Source organism: Dermacentor variabilis, chromosome 8 (genome assembly GCF_050947875.1).
Source record: "Dermacentor variabilis isolate Ectoservices chromosome 8, ASM5094787v1, whole genome shotgun sequence".
In the NCBI taxonomy this organism is placed as follows: Eukaryota; Metazoa; Arthropoda; class Arachnida; order Ixodida; family Ixodidae; genus Dermacentor; species Dermacentor variabilis.
Window position 1 is genome coordinate 165,502,850 of NC_134575.1, and position 19,459 is coordinate 165,522,308.

At 46.1% G+C, this 19,459-nt stretch overlaps 1 protein-coding gene across 3 annotated transcripts in view; it reads left to right on the forward strand.

Annotated features, from left to right (window-relative positions):
- The window catches only part of LOC142590703 (dermonecrotic toxin SPH-like), a 188,361-nt gene that overhangs the window by 46,531 nt on the left and 122,371 nt on the right, over positions 1 to 19,459 (forward strand). For 2 of the 3 annotated variants that reach the window (XM_075703119.1, XM_075703121.1), the window contains exon 2: positions 15,629 to 15,729. In XM_075703119.1, coding sequence (XP_075559234.1) covers positions 15,649 to 15,729 — 81 coding nt within the window. In that variant the 5' untranslated portion in view covers positions 15,629 to 15,648. Of the gene's footprint in view, positions 1 to 15,623; positions 15,730 to 19,459 lie in introns of all 3 variants that reach the window. The other variant, XM_075703120.1, reaches the window with a different exon arrangement.

Consider the following 19,459-nt stretch of genomic DNA (forward strand, 5'->3'; position numbering starts at 1 on the left):
CTGGCGCTCACCTACTGTCAACAGGCGGTTGAGTGCCTCCAGCAGCAGAATGTTTTGCTGCAAAAAGTGTATTGCAATGAATCAGCCGCATCCAAACCATTATTTACAAAGAAAAATGATCGTTGCACTATTAGTACTAAGTGCCCTTAACTGTAGAAACCTCTAGTGTAGTATGCATAATTAAACAATGCGTTGGGACAACGTTGCTTTATTTTTCATAACTGGGGTTTTCTTTTTCAGGGACAATTATGTTTATTAGTGTGCCAGCAGCTAAGGTGGCCCCGCACCTTCACGAGTCTCTACTGTCAGCACCACAAACCTATTTTTGTTCGCTGCAAAACAAATGCCTCACCCTACAATCCCGTCTTATACGAGCTGATTGCATCCTATGCCTACAGACATCATATTTTTGTCCCATTACGCAATTTTCTACCATCCTCGGCTGTAGTTCTCTCTCCTTGACATCCATTCTGTCACGCTTATGTAATCACCTGTTATGAATTGGCAACAAGTGATCGATTACGTGCATGGCCTACCTGCCGATTCCTTTTTTTTTTCTTAATGTCAACTAGCATATCAGTTGCCACGGTTTACTACACCACTGTCTTCCTGCCTTAATGCTATCTCCAACAATTTTTGTTACTTCGCTTTCTGCACAGTCATTGACATCTCAAGTTTCTTTGTTGGCCTCCAGGTTTATGTCCCATATTGCATAACCGGTAGAATGCGATGATTCTAAACTTTTTTCAAGGATATCGGTAACGTGGCGATCACGATTCGGTAACGCCTTCCATGTCCTGTTCAACCCATGAAATTTTTGTATAACTTTCCTGCTTTATATCAGTACCTGCTATTGATATTTCACCTGGATAATGATACTCTTCCATAAATTTTGCGGGCTTAATGTCACTCATGAATTTCTGTTATCTCACCAAGCTAGTGAAGGTTACCTTCAACTTTTCCATATTTTCGCGGGCCCACTTGCATGTAGAAGCACGAACACTCATTGGTTCTCACTGCCTTCTTTAAACTGCTGGACATTCAGTTCGTTACTACGAAAGCGACTTAATCCGCGCACTCTTATTATGCTAAATATGAAACAGTAGAAATATACTTAACTGCAGTCTGTCGATGTCTCCTTCACTGTGTTGGTAGCGAGATCCATCGTCGGTACAACCTCCTTGTCGCATCGTAGCTATATAGGATGTCTGCCTTTTGCCCACACTATGTAATGTTCGTGGCGCTCGCAGTCACGCAGAGTGGAGGAACTCAGCGCACTCGCAGAAGCAGCACCGGACAAGTTGTTTCTTCAGCACTGCGCCGTGAACAGTAGGTGCGCGTTGCGATCTGTAAAATCGCCGAAGCTATTGGCAGTCTTTCGGGGTGCACGGAAAGATTGCTCACGGACGAACAGGACTATCCAAGAAATAGTGGTCATCGTCGAGCCTGATCACTAGGTCGCGCACTGCAAGCTCGTTGTACGAGTTTGTTTACACTGCGCGCCTCCGATGCTTAGCCGCCATGCTCGCCCGGTAAATGGATGTGATGACGCCACCACAGCGTTCCCTCGTGGTATAATGCGAAGCGTACTAAATTACAAATTAGTCTAATGCACATTCCGTGTACATGTTGCAAGGTTTAAAATGCTTCTAAACCACGTTAAACTAACTAATAATGTTGTACTAAATGCGTTTATTTTATAACTCGCTTGTGCATGTAATGCACTCGGTGGAACGACAAACAAGTGAAAGATGGCACGACCATGCACCGACGGTATGATCACGTGAGCCCCAGTTTGTCGACCGCCCAGAAGGCAACGCCCAAGGAATGATAGCCAGCCAGAGTGAATCTAGATAAACCAATGAAACTGCAGGCTTGTCGAAAGATAAACTGTGTCTCGGTACCATTCGTGCTTTCATCTTGGGGTGTCGCCAGAGCTCGTGAAGATCCCGAGTTTCGCCAAGCTCTGCGCATCCTGCATAGCACCCCTGATCTGCTAGTCAAGCACGTCAGCTTTTATACATGAGCCAGCGAAGGCTCCAGAGTAATCATTTCTGCCAGCTTGTCTTCCAGAAAGTTCCACTCAATTGGCGTCATACATGCAGTCAGATTACACAAGCTTCGGGTACAACAGATAGCAGCAAGAACTGTTGATAACATTAAAAAAACTTGCGATAAGTGCGGGCGTGTCCCGCGCTGAGCGATATCATCTTTTAGATGGTGAAATGCGCTCGCCCGAAAAAGATGTGCAAGTATAGGCGTCGATTCCCCCCTCTCAAAAAGCATTGTCCCGATGCTACAGACGCAACAGGAGAGCGAAAAGAAAATGAAAGCACACGTAATAAACAGTACCAAAACAACAAAAAAGCAAAGTTGAAAGCAATACATTGCACAAAAAAGAAGAAAGGCCATGGTTCAGCTATGAAAAGTCTCAAATCTCGTTAGAGCTGGTAGAAAGGCTTAAGTCGCAGAACATGGACTGTTTCAGGGCGTAAGCCGCGCTGCTGTGATAGCGAAATGCCGTCAGGCACGACCTCATAGTCCAGTGCCCCAATGCGATGGTGATCTTGTAGGTCCGGAATAGCAGCGTAAGAGCTTCTCGCTAACTCCTCGTCGGCGTACAGGGGTCTAAATTCAAATAAGGTGACCAGGCTGCTACTCGACGTAGCATCATCGAAGGTTGTAGTGTCGGCCGTCGCTCCCCTTCTAGTTCTTCATCCGCAGGTGGGCGAGTTGTCGGCCTTCTTCCGTGCGCTGCAGATAGGTGGCGACGTCAAGATTCTCTTCGTTGCAGACATGCGGTAGCATGGCGTCGAGAGTATTTGCCGGGTTCCTTCCGTAAACCAGCTTGAACGGCGTGATATGTGTTGGTTTTTGCAACGCCATGTTGTAAGAAAACCTTACGTAGGACAGGACCACGTCCCACGTCTTGTGCTAGACGTCGACATACAATGCCAACATGTCGGCGATGGTCTTGTTCAGGCACTCCGTGAGACCATACGTCTGCGGTTTGTAGGCAGTTGTTTTCCTGTGACTTGTCTGGCTGTATTGCAGAATGGCTTAGACGAGCTCTTCTGTAAAGGCCGTTCCTCTTTCGGTGATGAGGACGTCTGGGGCACCATGTCGCAGCAAGATGTTTTTGATGAAAGATTTCGCCCCTTCTGCTGCGCTACTTCCGGCACAGCTTTAGTTTCAGCGGAGTGGGAGAAGTAGTTCATTGCCATGACGATCCATTTATTTCCGGATGGTGACTTCGGAAACGGCCCCAACAAACTCATCCCTACATGCTGAAAAGGTCGCCAAGGAGGTCTGATCGACTGCAGTTCTCCCGCTGGCCTTGTCGGTGGCGTCTTGCGTCGCTGACAGTCTCGGCACGTCTTGACGTAACGCGTGACGTCAGCGGTCAGGCGCGGCCATTAATACTTTTGCGTTATCGTCTAAAGCGTACGGGAGAGTCCAAGGTGCCCAGTGGTCGGCACGTCATGTATAGCCTGTTGCACTCCTGGACGCAGCGCTGACAGAGCAACAAGATAGTAGTAGGCGCGGACTAGTTAGGAGTTCTTCTTCACGAGTAAGTTTCTTTGAAGTGTGAACGAAGAGAATCCGCGCTTAAATCCCTAGGGATAACGTCGGTATTTCCTTCTAAACACTCAACGAGGCCTTTTAGCTCTAGGTCTGCTCGTTGCTATTGAACGAAGTCTTCCGCGCTTATTATTCCAAGGAAGGCGTCGTCATCCTCGTGGTCCTGCGGTGGTGGGTCAATGGGGGCAGGTGATATGCAATCGCCATCACAGTGTATTCGTCCGGACTTGTAATTTACAGGGATGTCATGTTCTTGCTGTCTGAGGCTCCACCGAGGTAGCCGTCCTGATAGGTCATTTAAATTAGCTAGCCAACGCAACGCGCCATTGTCGCTGACGACTTTAATGGCCTGCCTATAGGTAAGGACGGAATTTCGCTGTAGCCCACATGATGGCGAAGCGTTCTTTTTCAGTCGTAGAATATTGCCTTCCGCATTTTACAGCGACCTGCTAGCGTAAGCTATCACTCGTTATGTCCGTCTTCCCTCTGGACTTGGACGTCGCCGACACCTAGGCTACCGGCGTCAGTATGGATTTCGGTATCAGCGTCCTCGTCAAAGTGCGCAAGTAGTGCTAACGAAGGCGTGCGTCTTTTGAGTTCTTCAGACGCATCGGCCTGTTGTGTTTCCCGCATGAACTCGTCATCACATTGCGTTGGATGTGTCCTCGGCTCAGCGATGCGTCAAAAGTCCTTGACAAAGCGCCTCTAATAGGCACACATGCCAAGGGATTTACGCGCGGCCTTCTTGTCGATGGGTACAGAAACTTTGCGATTGCAGCTGTCTTCCGAGAGTCAGGGCGGACTCCAGATTTGCTTATGACGTGGCCTAGGAACAGAAGCTCAGCGTAAGATAAGCGGCACTTTCCTGGCTTCAGAGTTAGCTCTGAAGACTTGACGGGTTTTAGTACTCACGCAAGCCGCCTAGGATGATCGTAGAAAATTTTGGCGAAGACGACGACGTCATCCAAGTAAACAAGAATCGTCTGCCACTTCAATCCTGCTAAAACCATGCCCGTCATGCGCTGGAATGTTGCAGGGGCCTAGCACAGCCTGAATGGCATGACCTGGAACTCGAAGACGCCGTAAGGCGTGATGAAGGTGGTCTTTTCGCCCTCTCTCTCGTCGACTTCTGTTTGATAGTAGCCGGACTTAAGATCCATCGACGACAAGTATTTAGAGTTGCAGAGCCAATCGAATGCGTTATCCATCCGTCGTAGGGGTACTTTTTAGTGATCTTGTTCCGTCGACAATAATCGACGCAGAAGCGTAGGGTTCCGTCCTTTTTCTTGACCAAGACCACCGGATGCCCACGGGCTTTTCAGCGGCTGGATAATGTCGCTGAACAGCATTTCATCGACTTGTCTTATTGCTTCACGTTCTCGCGTCGAATTTAGGTATGGTCTCATGCCGTGTCGCCGAGCGCACTCTTCGCGTGTTATGCGATGCTTTGCGACTGGTATTTGTCGAATCCTAGATGACGTCGAAAAGCAGTTTTTGTATCATCGGAGCAAAATTCTGAGGTTTTTATGCTTAACGATGGGGAGATATGAATTTATGTCGAAGTGTGGTTGGGAAACAATGGTTATCGGGGTAGATGCAGCAGAATCCGAGAGGACAAACGCATTGCTCGTTTCCACAATTTCCTTGATGTGCGCAATCGTCGTGCCTTTGTTGATGTGGTTGAACTGGCTGAAGTTTGTCAGCACCACTTTCGCTTGCCCTCCGTGCAGTCGAGCGATTCCCATTGAGGTGCAAATTTCACGGTTTATCAGTAGACGTTGGTCGCGCTCAATGACACCCTCTACGTCTGCAGGTGTTTCGGTGCTGACGAAAATAAGTATGCTGTAGCGAGGCCGTATGATCACTTGATCTCCGAGGGCACTCAGAGCGTGATGACTACGACAGATCGCCGGCGGTATCGCTTGATCTTCCGACAGCGTTATCGACTTCGACTTAAGATTTGATGATTGCGACATGTTGGTTTAGGAAGCTCATGCCGAGAATGACGTCTCGTGAACACTCTTTGAGGATAATGAAGGTGGCAGGGTAGGTCCGGACATGAGCCATAGTTCTTGCCATGCTAATTTCTGTCAATGTTATTAGGTGTCTTCTAGCTGTTCCGATTTTAGGGTTTTCCCATACAGTGTTAACTTGCTTCAACTGGGTGGCAAGGGGTCCACTCATCACGGAGTACTCGGCTCCTATATCCACAAAGGCGGTGACTGCGTGGCCATCAAGAAGCACATCGAGTTGGGTGGTTCTTTGTCTTGCGTTACACTTAGGATGTAACGTCGGATCACGGCTGCATCGCGCTGACGTGTGACTGGTACGTTGCGTCATCAGGTTTTGGCGAGTGCATTCTTTGCTTCTACCAGATGTCACGCGATAGGGATGGTGAAGAACACAGTAGCAATACTGTGAAAGACGAAACTAACTTTTGTTGGGCGAAGCTGGGACCACATAAACAGGTAGTACTTAAAGCACAACGATAGCGGCGAACACAGTTGGTGATCGTCGAAATCTGATCTGCTAGTCAAGCAGGTCTGCTTTTATACATGAGCCATCGAAGGCTCCAGAGTTATCGCTGGTGCCAGCTTGTCTTCCAGAAAATTGTACACAGTTCGCGTCGCACATGCAATCAGGTTACGCAAGCTTCGGGGACAACATATAGCAGTGAGAAATCCATAACATTATAGAAACTTCAGATAAGTGCGGGCGCGTACCGCGCTGAGCGATATCATTTTTTAAAAGGTGAAAATCGCTGACCCGAAAAAGATATACAAGCGTACGTGTTAATATAGACCCAATGGGGGTGAGAGAGAGAGAGAGAGAGGGACCTCGCGCACGCTTCCGAGAGCGTTACGGCAGCACCCGAAAGCGCGCGTAAACCCATTTGACTTAATGCAATTTCCTTCGCATGCAACGCAAAGCGCAGTCGCAATGCCGACCCCCTCGCTCCCGCTTTCTTGTTTAGGCTGAGACTAGTCGCAGCGATCGCTGCAATTTTCCGTCGTAATTGCGTGGACCACGAAGCTATATCGTGCTTTGTATTGGGAAATGGCGTCTCTCTCAACATGTGCAATGTTCTGATACGTTGATTGTCTAATTCAGTACCTAAGCGTAGGGACACTAAGAAAGTTGTACCTCAGCTTGCATTCTGCCATTTCTGGGCGTTCGTTGACGCACTACGTACCAAATCAAGCGGATTTTCAATTTTGCTTTGTACAATCTTGCGAGTTGCTAATACCAGGATGAGTTCGATCGCCACGAGACGTCATGGCCTTTGTGGTTGTCATAGTTTCCTTTTGTTGACTATCATACAAAAATCGCACTTGTGGAGCGAATTAAGTAACTGCAACCTCGACAAGGGCAAATGACGAGAGAGCAAAGTTCACGAATTTTGAACATCGCGCACAACGTGCGATGGTTTAGTTGTATAGTTTTCCTGTCGGTTTTTTCGTGCTTAAATTTCCCGATGCATATTGATAGCTTATCCTACGTCGTATCGTAAATTTGACACTCCAATCGACAACGCGATCGTAATGAATTTTCGACGACAGCATTAACTTCGTGGGAAGTATAAACGGCGTCGTCAATGTGTTTTCAAATATTTCATGAACTCTAAGTTGGATTGCTTCTCTGAAAGAGATTTTTTTACCTGCACAGAAGCCATCAAACTTTAAATATGTTGCAAACTTTGTATCCTTAGCGCGCCTTTATCAACCCTTGCTTTCAATGGTAATTAACTAGGCAGTTAGTAAATTAGTGGCACAGTGACAGCGCACCCTCCGGCACCGTATTGTAAAACTTGTGCAACGATGCAAAAAGCAACCAAATAGCATGTTCTTATGTAGGCGAAACAGTAGAAGTCAACATGTTAAAGAAAAGTAAATCAAAACTTTGCAGTGAAGTCAGCCAGTTGGAAGCCCTATGAATCTTCGAATATTTTAAGTATAAGCGGTTCTTGCACATCCATCGCTAATCAAGTCTGCAGAGACAGCCATGCCTTACATGTTTCTAATAGCAGTCTCTAATAAGTTTCTAACCTCGTTTAATAATGTGTAAGCCGACATAACAATATTCTCTGTGATTACTAACTTTATAAACAATATAGTACCATGGTATTTCCAAGAACCGTGGCATTCTAAAAGAAATTTCTACATTTTAACTACACACGATATGAAGATCATTGAATAACGCGCCACAAAGAGCTTTCTTGCAATGCCACACTCATTTATGTGAAGATTTACCTATGTACAGGCAAGACAAAAATATATCCACAACAAAATTGCTGTTCAATTTATTCACCGGCTGCTCTACTTTAGATGCAAAGATTCGAAACAATGACAAAATTATATGAGAGCTTCTCAAAAAAAAAGACAGAAAAAAGAAAATTGGTACACAATGCATCACATCTGACAAGGGCACCATAACAAACTATGAATTGAAAGCCACTGCTTTTAATGGCTATTTCAGGTTCAACTTTTCTGCTAATTCAACGATCAAGAATATTCCTATATCGGCTTGCGCCTCAGTTCTTCAAGAAATGCCCGCTATCACTTTAAATATTCATGCTATTTTTCAATTTCTTACTGGCCAAGACACATAGGGACAGGTCCTGACGGCATACCAAAATCGCGTGCTGAAAGAATGTGCTAGCTCTCTTAGCAATCTTCTTCTTACAATGTATGTGACGTCATTATCTGAAGGAATGATGTCATCTGACGTCATCTGAAGGAATCATGCCGCACGAATGGAAAGTTGCTAACGTGGTTCCTGCCCACAAAAAAAGCACCAAAAATAACTTGGGACAATATCGCTCAATTTCTCTCTTTTGTGGCGCTTAGAAAATTATGTAACACATCGTATGCAGCAACCTAATAAGGCACCTGAATTCGCCAAACATATTTTACGCAGAACAGCATGGTTTTGTGGTTCTCGCGCCGGATTTTCTTGAGACACACAGTTAGTGGAATTTTCTTTTTACATAACAACTGCATTAGATCAAGGTACTAGCGTTGACTGTTTGCTTTTGGATTTCAAGAAAGCATTCGATCGAGTACGACATGATTGTATAATACACAAACTTTAGCATTTAAAGATTCCCGCTGACCTAATGAACTGGTTAATTAACTACTTTGTAAATGGCAGACACAAAACAGTGGTAAATCGATGTTGCTCATCAGCTGTTCCAGACACGTCCGGAATACTGCAGGGGTCTTTTCTGGGCCCGTTATTGTTTCTTATTTTTATTAACGATGTTGCTAAAAACATGCAGTCGAACCTACGATTGTTTCGCACATGTCTGCGTTATTTACCGCTCGATAAACAATCCAAGTGACAGAAAAATCCTTCAGGAGGACGTTTATAAAATTTCGAACTGGTGTGCCACTTGGTGCATGACACTAAATTATTCAACATGCAACTACGCGTGCATTTCTAGGGAAAAAAGACTGACGTTTCCCGTTCTTACAGGCTGAATAATTCTACCATTTCGAGCCTAACAGGGGCCAAGTACATCGGCGTTGACTTCTCAAGCAATTTTACTTGGCAGGATCACACTGCAGAGATTGCCGCGAAAGAGAGTAACACACTAATGTCCTTGGCTCGAAATTTTCACCCCTGTCCTCTAGCAACGAAGAAGGTATTATACACGACATACGTAAGGCCTATTCTTGAATACTCGTGTGCGATATGGGACCCTTATCAGGACAGCCATAAATAGATCTTAGAGCGCGTACAAAACGGAGCGGCACGCTTTATCACTGCGAGCCATCGCTGATCTAGTAGCGTCACAGAAATGAAAATACGCCTAGCGCTTTCGACGTAAGCCGAACGCTGGTATTGCTTGCGGCTCAAATTATTTAATGAGATCTTTTAAAACAATACTGGCAATTATTATTCAAAATAAATGCCTAATCCGTATTAGATATCCCATTGCCATGAACACACATTAAAATTAAGACCAATGAAGTCAAGAACGAACTTGTTAAAGTGTCTTTTTTCCCAAAAACCATCATTGAATGGAAGGCTCTGCCTGAGGACACCGTTTCCATAACATCAAATTCAGCCTTTTTCAATGAACTGCTTTACACGTGATCAGTTCATGTGTTTTAATGTTTCTTTTTTTTCGTGTTTGCTCGCCTACTATATATATTTGTGGGCGTATATGTGTTTATATGTTCATGTATGCCGATGTATATATATATATATATATATATATATATATATAGTCCTTTTCTTTCTTTTTCCTTTTTGTTTTGGAGCTAGTTATGCTGCCTGCACTGCATTATTTGTCACCGTGTTTTTTGTTATCTAAACTTAATTACCACTGTTCTACATTTGTATTATTCCCCCCCCCTCTCTGTAATGCTCTCTGAGCGAATGTGGGACTGCATAATAAAAAAAATGTATATGTAGAAAGCAGGCAAGACGCCTCCAAAGCATATTCACTCACGGCACCCTGAAGGCTACGCACATACACGTAGCCGAGTTTCGGTACTCCCGGTTACGAGGGGTTCAGGATGTTCGAAAAGGAAATAATGTCTTGCTCAGAGCTGTCAGGCAGAACAGTTTGTTCTAAATAGGCCTTGCGGTAAGTAGCAGGCACGTGGTTGCTCCTGAGAGCCCGGTATCAAGTTCTGATTGGTGACAGTCAGCTGCACGAAACTCACTAAAAATAAGACAAATGGTAAGCCTCTTACGCACACCTTAGGACTGCAAGTGTGTGCAAGTACGCACGAAGTGGCTAAGGCTATGAAACAGGTGCGAGCCGCCCGACAGAAGCATGTCGGAAACTATTGTGCATACCTAGAACAAACGATACTGACAAGAGCTCACTGCAAAAGTCCAGGGGGAAGCGGCGCAGTGAGACACCGAAGATGTAGTGCACGCTGCTGCAATGTGCCACGGAGCCTCGTTTTTTCAATGGCTTCTTCACTGACAAAAGCTCGTCTTGGAATGAAACGCTAAGCGCATCAAAGGAACAACGTGAAGCGCGATACAACGATGGAAAATGACTTCGCTTCGGCCACGCGCCGAGGGAGACGACCGGAGCAAGAAATATGCGGCACTGGTGCAGCGGTGCGCAAATCGTACCAGACTGTGACAGAGAAGCGACGTGAAAAGACGAAAGAAACTTCCCAAAAGTTGCATTTTGAGACCGGCGAGCTCCATTTAGACAGGTTCCCAGGCGTGCCTTATTAGGCGGCTGGCGATAAGGAATCGCTTTGTAAGCTCCCACCATTGTGGCTGGAAACAGAAACAAGGCTTGCAAGGTAGCTCTGCCAATGCACCACACACTCATAAACAGGGCGCGCCACAAGGCTGTTGAAAAAAATTAATTTGGCATAATGTTCTCAGAAAATAATTTACCTTTTCACAAAACAACATTCTAAAATATTTATTGCTTCTATGTTCATGCATAATATTGCAATTTGTAGTTTTATATTTCTTTATATGAGATTTGCCTCCCAGCCTGTGAATATGGTGCCGTCGCGCTGAACCGCTTTTGGGCCCCAGCCTTCGCCGCCACTCGGAATCCATCTTGGCATGATGGGCGGCAACGGAGCTAGATGCGGAAGAAGACGACGACGATGAACGCGCGAGCAGTAGCAGGACCCGTTGCTGATGACGATAGTTTCTACTCGCTCACATGAAAATATTACGCATCCCTAGCCATAAACAGCTTCGCTGTAAAATGTGGCCACTCTCCACCTCCAGATTGTTGTTTTGTGCCCATTTTCTTCTGTTCTCTTGGGAATTTTTCTATAGTAAAAACTGAAAGTTTTAACAGCAAGATATCGTCTGTGTTATGTTGCACTTGCACGTATGCGCACGAGACACGACTACGTGCCAGGGTACGCTTCTTTTCCAGATTAATAAAGGTGCGCGCGAATATGTCCGTATCGTATCTCTCGTCGCAGAAATACGACGGCAGATCAAATATCAGCGAGAGCATTGTTCTCGAGCGCGTTATTTTAATTTGCGCGCCCTATCGTTCTAAGCCATGTAGAGTACGGGAAACACGAGTCATGTGAGCAGACGGAAGTTCTATGTTCCTTCCTTTAGTGGTCATATACGATGTCTGAGGAAGCGCTGCACCACTGAATTGCGCAGTGTAATATTGTAAAGGTAATACGTAATTTCGGTTGCCCTGGAGGGCAACCGCAGTTACGGAAGCACCCAATCTATCGCAACAGAGGACTTAGAGTGTCTACGCAATAGGTTCCGCATCTGCTTACTGCAGAACAGAAGTTGGTTCGTCTGCAAGATTGTGATCGCCTTTCAGCGCAGTGGAGGCAAGAAAATGGCGCATTTTTTATTTGTATCATTACCTACAGTAGAATTTGTGTAAACCATTACCCACCTGAACTGAAGCAAGTACGTATAAAGTGGTGAAAGAAAGGTAACAGAGAGAGGCGCAGGATTTGCAACATGCCCCGTTCTATATTTCTATAAATCACATGGTAATTGGCGCTCTGTGCATCTGTGTGGGCTTCTCTCTCGCCCGTTTCCTTTAAGCGCCGTAAAATCATGTTTTTCAAAGAACTGTGAGGCAGCACCTTCTAAAGCTAAGACCCGGCTCTGACCTATCAAGGCGCTTGCAACTGTTTTTAATGCTATTAACGTTATTTGCCTACTTCAGGCATTCTCAACATATCTATCTATCTATCTATCTATCTATCTATCTATCTATCTATCTATCTATCTATCTATCTATCTATCTATCTATCTATCTATCTATCTATCTATCTATCTATCTATCTTTCTGTCTGTCTGTCTGTCTGTCTGTCTGTCTGTCTGTCTGTCTGTCTGTCCGTCTGTCCGTCTGTCTGTCTGTCTGTCTGTCTGTCTGTCTGTCCTTTTGCACCGACCCAGTGACCGAAGATGTTATGACTGACTTCCCAGCAACTCGAGGCATTAGGTACGTGCGCATGGTTGTCATGACACTGTGGTCTTAGGATAATCGTTATTCCAGCTTCGTCATCTGACTCTCGCCATGAAGATGTCACGCCTTCTAAGCCATTGGCCAAAGTTGCCTAAGAGCTTGTGGTCTTGCTGCCATCTTGGCCGTGGCTTCATTGTAATTCCCGATATGTCATACTGCTCTCATCATGCCATCCCCGTCGCGCAATTGTCACACCCTCGTAACCTGTTCGTTGTCATGCATTCATCGTGATAGTTACATAGCAGTCACTCCAGCTTTGTCATCTAACTTTCTTAATGCGGTCGTCATAACGCCTTCGTCGTGATCAACTCGTCGGCATCACATTGTCTTCATACCTTGTCTTGCAATTGTCGTCATTGCATCGCGGTAATAGCATCGTCATCATGTATTTGCTGCCAAAGTCGTCGTGATGCGGTCGTGAACGTTCCATCTTCATCACTCATTAAACTTCTTCATATTACTCTCATCATGTCCTAGTCACACAGCCATCATCATAGTATTGTCTGCTTGGCTCGTAACTTGTTTTAACACTAAAATCACTTCAGAAGAGTCATGTCATCGTCATCATGCATTCGGCATCATTCAGCCTTGGTGGTTCTATCAACATTATTTCTTCTTAGTCATTCTAGCGTAATCTTACTGCCGTCATGCAATCGTTATTATGCCACCGTTGTCATGTCATCGTCGTCATGTCGTCGTGGCCACCATTCTCACTATACTGTCGTAAGAACTTCAATGTCATACCGGCGCCATAATGCAGTCTTGGCTGCTCTATCGCTGTCACGTTAACTTCGTCATCTGATTCTGGTCTTGCCATCGTGATCGCACCATTGTTGCCACGTCGTCGTTGTCATACAGATTTTGCGGCAGTTGTCATCACGCCAGCTTCGTAATACCTTCGTCCGAATACCATTGTGAGGCTATCGTCATCGCGCATTTATTTTCATTTATCTTATTCATGCGGTCGTGCTGCTTCTGTCATCGTCATTATAACTTCTTTATTCCTCTCTCCTCACGCCATCGTCGTTAGAGCATCGTCTTCACAATATCATCATCCCACTGTCTCCATGCAATGGTCGTCGCGCTATTGTTTTACCATCATCAGCACTTCAGAACCATTAGCACCAACTAGCACCAACTAGGCCTACAAGCAGTTCGGTTGTGTCAGAACCATTGTTTCATAGTTGCCATACCATCAACATCATTACTTCTTCGTCATTCTGGCTTATTCATGCTGTCGTCAACCAATCGTAGTTATGCCACTGTTGTCATGTTGTTGGTGTCATTGCGTCCTCGTAAGACATTCGGTGTCACACATAGGTTGCCATGCCGTCTTGAGGGCACCATCGTTATCACTCCAGCTTCGTCATCTGGTTGCCTTCATACTCGTTTCGCCATACCATTGTGCTCATGACGTCGTTGTCACGCTGTAACCCCGTCATGATTTCAGAATTGTCATGCCAATATTGGCATACCGACGGCGTCACACCACCTTTGGGGTGCACCGACGGCATTCCTTTTTCGTCATTCCGCCATGCATATGGGCGTAACCTTGGTGAGCGAGCACCGTACTAAAGTAACCTGATGCCGCAGGCAGTGAATGTCACATATAGCAGAAGCAACAGAAGTCTCAGAATGAAGACTACAGAATTTAAATAAGCTTCCGCTATACCGTGTGTCACTATATTGATTGAATGCTAATCGCATTACCATCAACTGTCAGCGCGAGATGGGTTATGCCGCAATTTTCGGGGACAAGCAGGACATATAGCACGTTGATTGTTTGGAAAGTTGTTGCGCTATCAATGCTGAATATTACTGTTAGACACTGAGTCCCTTTCAAATTGCTTATAGCCGGAAAAGGTGAAGCCCAGCAATATGTAATGTGATTCTTCTCGATGACAATCCGAAATCGCTGACTGCTGCTGTCAGATGCGCGAAATTGAAGGAAATGGATTCGACACCACAGGAACATATACCTTATAAGTCTCATTCATCGCCCCGCGACATTCATCTCTTAGAGACGCTCAAAAAATATAGGGGGGGGCCCACAATTCGATGACGACGCTGCAGTGGATCAATATGTGCACATTTTGCCGCTTTCACAGCCCCTTTATTTTTTGGGAGATGAATCAAAAGCCGTTGATATGCAGTAAAAATGAATTTCTGACTTGGCTGAATTATTTCTAACGCGATTTGCACTTGGTGGCATTGTTACTGGAAATAAAATAACATTGAATTGCCATGTCCGCCTTGCGAAAGTGGATGACCAGGGCCGCTATCTTGTACACGCTCGAAAAGCCGACGTTCGATGTCGCCTCACGCGATTGGACTAGATTGGTCTAGGCCGCGATATCGGCGCAGCCTGGAAAATTGCGCGAGGCGAAATCGAACGTCGGCTTTTCGAACGTGTACTAGATAGCGGCCCGGCGCAGCTGTTGAAAACGCCCGCTCTACTTCAATAGGCTCGGGCTCGTACCCACAATAATGTGTGCCTCTTTCATCCTTTTGTGGTGCGTTTTTACAAAGTGCAGTACCTCATCTGTTGTGATTTCATACGTATTATTTATGAAAGCAAAATTTTGCGTAGTAACAGATCTCGGCAAGCCGTATGATAGCACCAAAGGATTCGGACTTGAGGATTGAGTAACCAGCGAAAACATTCAGTGTGACTTTATATCACAGACAAACAACTCAGGAAGATAATTCATGTGCTCGTGCTTTAGGTTAATATGCTGTATTTCCTAACACGCGCTAACGATGGGATTGGTACGGAAGTGCCTGTCGGCGTAATGCGAATAATAAACTGGCATGTGGCTACGGAAACATCCTTTTCGGCGCAAGTTTCTATGTTTCAAAAGAAAGCGTCATAAACTTACGGGGTAAAATAGGCCTCGCAGCAGTGGCCATTGCATAAGTACGTTCGAGAAGGCATTTTTTTATTATTTTTGAGTGCTCAACGCAGAAAAAGAGCGTCATGCTCCTGCGAAGGCCAGGAATCAGTCATAAGTAGTCAATCCACTTCTAACGTGGCACGACAGTTGTGTACTTCATTGTGGTAAAATCATTCGCGATTGCTTTATTTCTCAAGCGCAGGTGGTGCAGATTTCAAGGTTATGGCTGTTCCGCATTTCAGTAGACATCGCTTCACACGAATGATTGCATATATAACTCTTCTACACGTGACAAACAGTGAGGTGAGTGACATCGGTCTACTAACTTGCCATATGGTATTTGCCTCGGGATACGCCTAAATGGTGCTTCCGGAAGCCGCAAATTATAATTTTGGATAACCTTGTCTTTTGAACAATAAAATATCGATAGTGTGTGGCACACCACTAAATAATTAGTTTTTTTTCTTCGGCAAGAGTAGTCGTACGTAAAAGCATAAAGACGTGCACATAAGTTCTTCGCAGCAATACGCTTCTGCATTGTCATGAGTTTTGTAAAGGCTTTGTAAGATTTGAGTGAAGCCTGGTACATACGTAAATACATCTCGTCATAAACTTCCACAATATTTACAAATCATATCTAAATTGCACCTTTAGAAAACATTTTCGGGATGCGATATGTGTACGTGACACTTCCACCTAAAGCAGCGTTCTACGTCCACCGCCTTGAGAGTGAGCGGCATTGACTAACACTCCCGGGCTAAACTTGTACACAGACACCAGAAGAAAGCGCGGGCGTAGTGGACCCGGCGGACGCTTAAATGGTGAAGCAGCGCACGCGTCATTCTGATTATGCGAGTCTGACGTCATCGCCGACGCCGGTTTTCATTTTAGTTATTAGTTATATATTTCAAGTGAAGCATAACAAAAAACTTCCCCTACGCTTTCGCTGGTTTCAACGTCTTTGCCTGCGCAAGGCTGTGACTTCCACATTTATTGTTTTGTTGTATATCATGTGTACAATAAAGGATTTAAAACGTTTTCATTGTTAGGGTCAATCACACATTTATTGACTTTGGCCGACAAGAGAACATCTGGCGCCACTCGTTTTGCAAAGTAAGCAGTTTATTGTACAGAACCAGCAAATAATTGCATACCCGAAGACACTTCTTTGTCTTTGTTGCTTCAAACGTTATCCGCACTTTGTATGTCTATACTGCCTCTTTTACCTTTAATGCAGTTTTTGCTAGTAATCACTATTTTATACACGAATTCTAAACTACACACTCCCATTTTCGTTTGATTTCACGCAAATATAACGAATTCAGTTTTAGACGGTGCAAGAGTTGGAGTCGGGCATGTCAAAAGGGGTAGCTGGCCCATGCCGTCATCCGACTCATCCACGTTGAGGACGTTGTTGAAGGAACGAATATGTTCTCACCGACAACGAGGAGTACTGGGTTTATTTACAATATATACGTGAGGATAGGAGAACCTTACGTCTTATCGGTCTAGCATGACTGAAGTGAAACACACTGTGGAGTCGAAAAATCTGCTTAAACACGTTCTGTCCTCCCTAGACACCTAGGTGAGGGAAATCTGCCACTCCACCTTCATCCAATCAGAGCGTCGAAAGTTGTCGAAGGACCCGCGTTGAGAGCGAGTTCATAACCCCACCTTTGTTCAATGGAGTGCTGGATTAAGGGGGCTGCAGCCCAGGGCGTCACCTCCGACAGTAGGAGAAGGAGGCCCATTTATTCCAACCTGCTTAGTATATGGAACCATGGGCAACGGAACTTCGAGCGACATGTATGAAGCGAGAAAACCAGAACGAGCAGACGCCCCCCCCCCTCCCCCAACTAATGTAGCAGCATGCGTTGAGCCTGATCATTTGGGGAGAGCTTGTCGAGCTGCAAAAACAGGAATCCCCCGCCACCACGGCGGGGCCCTCTTGCGAAGCGAGGTGCGTTTGCTTGGAAGAGTTTTTATGCTTTCCTGTCAGTCCGTCGGTCCAGTGCTGTCTGGAGAGGAGGGGCAAGGGGGAAATACCAAAAACACGTAATGTGGGATGAGGACCTAAACCTCCCTTGCCCCTCGCCAGCACCGCGCCACCCTCCGTCTCTCAAATAGTTCCGCCGCTGTCCTTCTCATAGAAAGGATGTGCTGCAGTACCCAACAGTGCCTCCCATTCGACTTTTCTTTACCGTGAGGGTAATTTGGGCGGGGGAGGATGAGTCCGATAGCAGATGATGTTGAGTCTGATGGCAGAGTCTAGGCAGGAAAGGAAACAAGACGTCACACGTGATTTTGTCTTCGTACCGTGGGGCATGGAATGTTCACTGTTCGGGTTAGGGTTGTGGAAGAGTGAGGGGGGAAGTTGGAGAGCTGGACAAAAAGGCCTGTCTCCTGGGACCATTCCTGCTTAGTGGCAGCGCACCCTCGCGCGCGCACGACGAAAAAATAGGTCAGACTGGCCGCCGAACTTTTCAGAAAGAAGTAGAAAAAGATGACTCAGAGGCGGCGGAAGGTGCGTAACTGCGCCCGCGCTAGGAGTCACCCTCTCCCCTTCATCTCGCGCTCGGCGTCGACGGGGCGAAAGAAAAATCGAGAACCTCCCAGAAGAGACGATTGCTCCTAGCCAATAGGAAGACGAGACTGGAACGGGAAAAGGAGTGAGTTTGTACGGAGGAGGAGAGAATTTGTCCAGAGAACTCTATGCGTATGTGAACGCCTGCTTTGGCGCTAGTAAGTGACAGACACGGCGCGCGTCTATAAAAGGAAGTTGATGGCGGGCTGCGATTCAGCCTCGAGCCACCGGTTAAGCTTGCATAAGCCCGCCCACTGTGGAGCTCTCGGGGGACGCAACACTCTCGGCCAGCCATGGACTATCCAGGCAGCGTGCTCCAGTCATCCAGACGGCCACCATTGAACACCTGCGGTCGCGTCGGACTGACGAAGTGCCCGGTGAACAATTAGCATCCATTCATGGGATAATGCTCGGTCGGAAGCATCAAAATGGTGCGTCGAAACGAAAGGCGTAGTTAGAAACAGAAGAGCGTGAATAGAAGCTACCAAAGATGACAAAGTACCACTACTGAATGCTGCTTCCGTGGAGCAGTACGATCGCTTTACATAGAGTCCGTGTCATACTCTCAATAGTACCGACTTTTCTTCTGTGGAGTGCTTACCAACTCCATCACCACGGTTTCCTGTCAAGAAGAAAGGTCTGACTCATATTGGTTGTCTGGATCCTGTGAAAACGGTGCCAACCTCGGTCGTCCATATTTCTCAGCAACCGACGCTAACCGAGCCCTGTCCTGTCCCTGAGTCAGCAACGTCTATGCTACTCGGCCGGGCCCCTGCCAGAGACCGCCAGGTGTCCGGTCCGCCAAGCCCGATTTCTACTACTGCTGATCAACAGGTGCCAAACCTCTCCGATGAGCCTCCTTCTACTAACAAGCGCCAGGAAACAACACTCCAAGAACCGACTCACTTCCTTTCTGTTAGTTCGGCTTCAAATAGTCATGTTCCTACCCACAAAGTATGCCTCGAGAGGACGAATGAGACGGCTTCTCGTTGCGGCAACAAAGAAGTACATACACCCCTGCAGCAAGAGGTACGTTGCGAGATTCTCCGAAGTTACCCTGCTATGTGGCCGGACGTTATTACTGACAGCTTTCGGAGTGCATGCCTTTAGAAAGGGCCATTGTATATTCAAAATCGGGCAGAAAAGTTTCCGCCTTCCGAAAGGCAACAGAAAACTCATAAACGCTATATGTCACCTCATCCTTTCGTGCGAAAGGCTGTAAATGGAGAGGCGTACGAGCGACACTAGTTAATGTACTAGGAGTACAAAGGTTCCGTTTACTGTTTCAAGTGCAAACTATTTTCGATTTCAAGCAACCCCAGTGCTTTCACCACACGCTGCTTTTCTGATTGGAAAAGAGCAGAAGAAAAGGTTTGCTCATATGAAAATAGCGTCAAGCACTGGAACTACGTGGCAGCATGGCTCGCCCGCTCTAACTCGAGCAGCACA